We start from the raw sequence: 7,198 nt of genomic DNA on the forward strand, positions 1-7,198 counted from the left end.
AGCACCCTACCCAAGCCCACACCTCCACCCTATCCCCATAACCCAGTAACCCCACCCAACACTAAGGGCAATTTGGACACTAAGGGCAATTTATCATGGCCAATCCACCTAACCTGCACATCTTTGGACTGTGGGAGGAAACCGGAGGAAACCCACGCAGACACGGGGAGGATGTGCAGACTCCGCACAGACAGTGACCCAAGCCGGAATCGAACCTGGGACCCTGGAGCTGTGAAGTGATTGTGCTATCCACAATGCTACCGTGCTTAGTGTCAAGCTTCTCTCAAAGCTGCTCTCAAATAGACTTTAAAAGGCACTCGAGCCAGCGTCTGATGGAAGTTCCCTCCACCATCCCCTTATCAACACCTCCCTGGATATTTAACTTGAAAAGCCAAGTCTAAGCATCATTGTGCACAAATCACATTACTTCGATGATAATGAAAGGTTAGGTTTTGCAGAGGGAAGGGAGTGTGCTTTAGGTTTAAATGACCATCTTAGTGGCGATTCTTGGATGCTGACTGCCGAAATTCGGTTATTTTGAACATTTCACCAGGAGTGACAGACACACACAGAGCCCCTGGAGGGACAAAGTGAACTCGCTTCACCCGAGCCCGGAGATGTTCTTCCAGCCAACTGTGGCCAGGAGCCTCCTGAACTCGGCTCCACTGGGAATACTCACCCGGGGGCCGGCGGGGCCGGCGCTCCCCTCACGGCGGCCATCGAGTGGAGGCCTCTGCTTCTCGCTCCCTGGGCAACTTCCCCTCCAACTCCCGATCGTCGCCCTTAGCTGCGTCTCCGCCGCCGGCACCTCGCTTCTTCCGCGACGATATTGAATTTTCCCGTCCAGTTCGTAAAAAAATAACCACTGTTCGATTGGTCCGTTCCTCTGCCGAACCGTCCAATCAGCCACTGCGGAGCAAAAACATCACCGGGGCAACCCGTAAGATCTCGTCCGTTCTCGCGAGACGTATTTCTGGAGCTCGAGTCTGCACGAGGCGGGGTCTGCGCGAGAGGGGCGGAGTGTGCGCGAGAGGGGCGGGGTCTGCGCGAGAGGGGCGGGGTCTGCGCGAGGGACGCGGAATCTGCGCGCGAGGGACGGAGTCTGCGCAAGGCGGGGTCGGCGCGCGCGTTATCTGTTTGAGACTTTCCTTGACAGGTAGCCACCACAGAGGCTGCCGTGCCTAATGCACACGGGGACTGATGTGTTATTTAATTTGATACGTTTTTCTTCTTTACATTATTATTGTTTGTGCCTGTTTAATTTGATTGTTCACTAAAGTCATCCCAGTTGGTACCAGAGAGGAGGAGGAGGAGCAATTCGTTACAGAGAAACCATTTGTAGTTACCTGCCCTGGTCTTTTATCCAGATGCTTTCAGTATTTTTGTTTTATTTAGAGTACAGTAAACCCCTGAGGGGATTTAGTTCTTCATAGCAGAGCCTCCAACAGCATTTGAGTGATGTAATTAGCTGCTGTACTGGCAATCCAAATGACCTACGTCCATGAACCAGTTCCCATGTTTGCAATCCTAAATTAGTGTCGACTAGGGCAGCACAGGGGTTAGCACTGCTGCCTCACTGCTCCAGGGACTCGGGTTTAATTCCGGCCTTGTGTGTCTGTGTGGAGTCTGCACGTTCTCCCTGTGTCTGCGTGGGTTTCCTCCGGGTGCTCCGGTTTCCTCCCACAGTCCAAAGATGTGCAGGTTGGGTGGATTGGCCATGATAAATTGCCAAATAGTGTCCAAAGGTTGCCTAAATTGCCGAAAGGTTGGGATAGGGCGGGAGGAGTGGGCCTAGGTCGGGTACTCTTTCAGAGGGTCCGGATAGACTCGCTGGGCCAAATGGCCTCCTGCAATGTAGGAATTCTAAGATTCTATCATTAAAAAGATGGGTCTATAATTCTGACATTGGGATAAGAGAGTGGATTTGCAGTATAAACACAAGGTGTCAAATCACAGAATTGGGTCAAAATTATTTGAGTGTCACCACCTCTGCTCTTCCTGCAAGTTTATTCTGTATATTGATCACTCTTTGCTTGACTCAAGAACTTTGCATGTTTTCCCAGTTATAGGTTGCCAACCCTGCCGGTTTGCCTGGGAGTCTCCAGGAATTAAAGATTAATTTCCCAGTCACTGCTTTGAGTAACCTTGGACAAATATCAGAGGGACATTGCAAAGAGTATGTTTTGTTTCCTTTTCTTTGAACATTTTAAATTGTTAGTTATAAAAATATTGAAAAAGTTGAAAATGCTTTGTGACTGACAGGAAGCATCCAAGCCGGCGAGGAAGTCTGTTTGCTTTCCAGGTGGCATGGGAAGGCTTAAATGTGTTGGCCGACCAATGACCAGAGTGTGCAGCAGGGTCTGTAGATAGTCATGGCGGTAGATGGTCATGTGATTAAATTTTTAATACTACCTCCAGCCAAACTTGCCAAACACATTTCTCGAGGGAGAAAAGAATATAAGGATATGTTAATGAGGTTAGATGAAATGGGCTGGGAATAGGCTCATCTGGAGCACAAACAATTGGGCCAAATGGGCTGTTTCTCAGCTGTAAATTCTATGAAAACAATAATTTGTAGTACCAGTAGCGATTAATCTCACATTGCTACTGTTGTGACGTAAACCCTATCTTTGTGTTGTCTTGGGCAGCACGGTAGCACACGTGGCTAGCACTGTGGCTTCACAGCTCCAGGGTCCCAGGTTCGATTCCCCGCTGGGTCACTGTCTCTGTGGAGTCTGCATGTTCTCCCTGTGTCTGCGTGGGTTTCCTCCGGGTCCTCCGGTTTCCTCCCACAGTCCAAAGATGTGCAGGTTAGGTGGATTGGCCATAATAAATTGCCTAGTGTCCAAAAAGGTTAGGAGGGGTTATTGGGTTATGGGGCTAGGGTGGAAGTGAGGGCTTAAGTGGGTCGGTGCAGACTTGATGGGCCGAATGGCCTCCTTCTGCACTGTATGTTCTATGTTGATAGTATATACATGCAATATCATTTTTCTTTGTTCAAGCATTTTGTTTTGTACCTCAACACTTTTTCCTCTAAATCTGTTGAATTTTCTATTGAATTAAATGATTGTGAGGATTGTAACTAGCAGACTCTACCATTAGGGGGAAGCAGAAACCCATATTTCAAACTTCATTTCACACTTCCTCTCAACCCTTTCAGTGCTGAAAAGGTGTCACAATTTTCAAAGGGCAGAACAAGAACAGTAGAGCGGGTTCAATTCCCATACCAGCCTCCCCGAACAGGCGCCGGAATGTGGCGACTAGGGGCTTTTCACAGTAACTTCATTGAAGCCTACTTATGATAATAAGCGATTATTATTATTTCAAGGGGTAGCAGATGAGTGTGAGAGGTGTGGACGGGAGCCAGCAAATCACACGCACATGTTTTGGGGTTGTGAAAAATTGGGAAGTTTCTGAGTGGGAGTATTCGCGGTCTTAGCCAGGATAGTGGAGGTGGAGGAGGAGGTGGACCCGGAGGTGGCGATATTTGGGGATTCAGAGAAGCCGGAGCTCATGGAGAGGAGGAAGGCCAATGTCTTGGCCTTCGCCTCTTTGATTGCACGGCAGCGAATTTTCCTGGAGTGGCGGTCGGCATTGCCACCGGGGGTAGCAGCATGGTTGGGTGACCTGTATGACTTCCTGCGATTAGAGAAGATAAAGTATGAGTTAAGGGGCTCAGCAGGGGGGTTTGAGAAAAGGTGGGGGATGTTTGTGACCGTGTTTGAGGGGCTGTTTGTCGCGGGGGAAGTGGGGGGGGGAGGGTGAAAAGGGGTAAAACTCTGTACAGACTGTATAGTTGATTGTTGGGAAGTATGTTTCCCGGGGTGTTTATTCGCTGTAACCTGCTTTGATACAGGTTTGTAATAAAATACATTTAAAAAAGAATGAGCACCTTAGCTTCTCGCTGGTGGCCCTCGATGTTGTGGAGGTCAACATGTATACGTCGAACCACTTAGAATAGGTGTCCATGGGCGGCATGGTGGCGCAGTGGTTAGCACTGCACCGAGGTCCCAGGTTTGATCCCGACCCTGGGTCACTGTCTGTGTGGAGTTTGCACTTTCTCCCTGTGTTTGTGTGGGTCTCACCCCCACAACCTAAAGATGTGCAGGGTAGGTGGATTGGCCATGCTATATTGCCCCTTAATTGGAGAAGAATTTATAAAAATAGAATAGGCGGCCACGAGGATTAGAAACATGGACCCCCATGAAAGGTCCCATGAAACCCATATACAGCCATACCCAGGGACGCCTTAGTCATGCCCAGCGGTGAAGGGCGGCTGAAGGTGTGAGCTTCTGGTGTCCCTGACATGCCGGGCAACTTCGCACGACTCGCTCCATGTCCCCATCGATCCCCGGCCATCAGACGTAGCTTTGTGCCAGCATCTTCATTTTTGAAGCCCTTGGGTGATCAGGAGGACGTCAACTCCTGGCCTGGCGGCGGGATGATCACATGAGCTCCCCACAGGCAAATGCCGTCTTTGACACTCAATTCCTGCTGATTTTGGACATGAGGCTGTAGGACTGCTGGGGAGGTCAGTGGAAATTGACTGAGGGCGTCAGCATGGGCTATCTGGACCCCTGAGCGATGTTGAGAAGTATATTCGTAAGCCGCCAGCAGAAATGCCCAGCGCTGAATTCAGGCCGAGGCTATGGGGTGAATACCCTTGTCCTTCTTAAAGAGACCCAGCATTGCTAGTGGTGGGTGATGACGAAAAAGTGTTGCCTGTAAACATACTGATAACGTTTTTTCAAAGCGAATATCACCACCAACTCTTCCTTTTCTATCTGGGCATAGTGGTGCTTCACGTCTGCCAGAGTTCTGGATGTAAATGCTATGGGGCGCTCTGTGCCATCGTCCCATCTATGGGACAGCACTGTCTCAATGCCATCAGGGGAGGCATCAAAAATAAGGACGATCGGCCCGGATGGATCACAGTGGGCCAGCAGCTGGCAGGATGACATCCGCTTCTTCACTCCTGCAAATGCCTTAGCCTGTGGAATCCCTCAGGCCCATTTCTGGTTCTTTATAACAAGATGTGGAGGGGTGCCAGCAGGTGCCCAAGTTTGGAATAAACTTTCCATAATTTATGAGACCCAGAAATTATCGCAATTCCGTGGTATTTTGTTGAGTTGGGGCTTCTTTTATGGCCTGAACCTTCTCCTCCAAAGGGTGCAAGTCATCCTTATCCACCCTGTACCCCAAAATGTCACAGCCTTTGCTTAGAAGATGCACTTGCTTCTTTTCAGGCGGATGCCTGAGAACCTCCCCTAGATTATAAATGTGCTCCTTTTCAGTGGCTTCCCTGATGAGCACATCATCTAAATACACCGCTACTTTTGGAAGTCTCAGGAGTATGCCTTAGAATTCCTACAGTGCAGAAGGAGGCCATTCGGCCCATTGAGTCTGCACCGTCCTGAGCAACTTACCTCGGCCCACTCCCCTGCCCTATCCCTGTAACCCCACCCAACCTGCACATCTTTGGACTGTGGGAGGAAACCGGAGCACCCCGAGGAAACCCACGCAGACACGGGGAGAACGTGCAGACTCCGCACAGACAGTCACCCAAGGCAGGAATTGAACCTGGGTCCCTGGCACTGTTGAGGCAGCAGTGCTAACCACTGCTACTGTGCCTTCCATCTCCCTTTGAAAGATTGCTGGAGCTGGAGAGACCCCGAAGGGGGGGTGAGTGTATTTGAATAACCACCTGTGAGTATTTATAGTCACATACTTTCACAATGTGGTGTCTAATTCTACGCATGGCTCATATCCAGCTTGGTGAACGAGCATCCTCCAGCCAGTTTTACGTGCAAATCCTGTACGTGAGGCATAAGGTAATGGTCCAGGCGAGGTGCCCTGTTTACAATTAGTTTATAATCCCCATAGAGGCAAACAGACTTGTCTGGCTTCATCACCGCGATCACGGATGCGGCACATTCCACAAATAGCACAAGGCGGGTGATGCCCAAACCTTCCAGGCACCGTAACTCGACATCCATCATAGCAAGCAAGGCATGAGGGACAGGCCGTGCCCTGAAGTACCTGGGCTGAATCTCTGGGTCCATGTAAATGTGCACCTTGGCTCATTTTATCTTGCTCAGGCCCTCCTGGAATACCTCTGGATATTTACCTCATAATGGTCTCCAATGCCCATCCAGAAAATCTGCTGCCAAGTGAAGTGGAGTACTTGCAGCCAATCGCGCCCCAGCAGGTTAGGTCCCGGCCCCTGCACCATGACCAAAGGTAGCCTGACAGTTTGTTGCCTGTGAGTTACCGGGATCACGGTGGTTCCTATGATGCTCAGTGGTTCACCAGTGTAAGTTGTCACTCTAGCCTTGGTGTCACACAGGCTTAGTGGCAGGATTCTTGTGCGGAGTCGATGGAAGGTCTGCTGATCAACGATGGAGACGGCAGGCACTGTGTCCATCTCCATGACTAGGGGTGCCCATTCACCTTCCACTGTGACCTGATTCCATGCCTCTTTCGGAGCTGTGATGCAGTTAGTTGCATCAGGTTGTCCTCCTTGGATGGGGCCACGTGCAAGGCTCTGGCTCGGGGTGACCTCATCATCTGTCCAGGATGGTGCGTCCTCTGTCACAAAATCTGTAACTGGCTCCCCTGGAGTTCATAGAGCCATGTTGAACCGGCACCATTGCATCATAACTGATAGTTTTGGGTCATAATGGTTAGACACCAGTGCAACTAATTCATCAAACAATTTTGAATCTGGAGCAGCCGGGTACATGAGGCTTTTTATAATACTAAAAGTTGGAGCCCCGCAGGCTGTCAGGAAGATTACCATTTCTAGGTCCTCTCCCAAGATGCCATTGGCCTGAAATAAGTACCTCATCCGCTCTACGTACTGAGCCCAATCTTTCAGGCCTGTGTCAAAAGCCTCCAGTCTCCCGAAAAGAGGCATTTTTGAAAGTGGAGTTCAGATTTTCCTTTTTCCTCATTGCCAGTTGAAGCCAGTGGTAGGAATAGCATAGATTTTGATTAAAGTAATGTAAAATCAGCCCATGGCAATGAATCTTTTACACTACACAGTGCTGTTGGGATAACGAACATTCCGGTCCTGTTTGGGCTGGTTTTTATGCTCGATCTTACGAGCCCCAGCTGGCTGGGATTCTGCCCACTAGTGAGGAAGCTCGTATCCCACGAGCCCCACGGGGAGATCAATTATGGTTTCCCCGTGGGCATT

General features: G+C 49.9%; 1 protein-coding gene across 2 annotated transcripts in view; it reads right to left on the reverse strand.

Moving 5' to 3' along the window:
- The window catches only part of LOC119958141, a 40,661-nt gene extending 39,711 nt beyond the window's left edge, over positions 1-950 (reverse strand). For both annotated transcript variants that reach the window (XM_038786436.1, XM_038786435.1), the window contains exon 1: positions 680-950. In XM_038786436.1, the coding sequence (XP_038642364.1) occupies positions 680-720 (41 nt within the window). In that variant the 5' untranslated portion in view covers positions 721-950. The remainder of the gene's footprint in view (positions 1-679) is intronic.
- Positions 951-7,198: the final 6,248 nt, after the last annotated feature.

Source organism: Scyliorhinus canicula, chromosome 28 (assembly GCF_902713615.1).
Source record: "Scyliorhinus canicula chromosome 28, sScyCan1.1, whole genome shotgun sequence".
In the NCBI taxonomy this organism is placed as follows: Eukaryota; Metazoa; Chordata; class Chondrichthyes; order Carcharhiniformes; family Scyliorhinidae; genus Scyliorhinus; species Scyliorhinus canicula.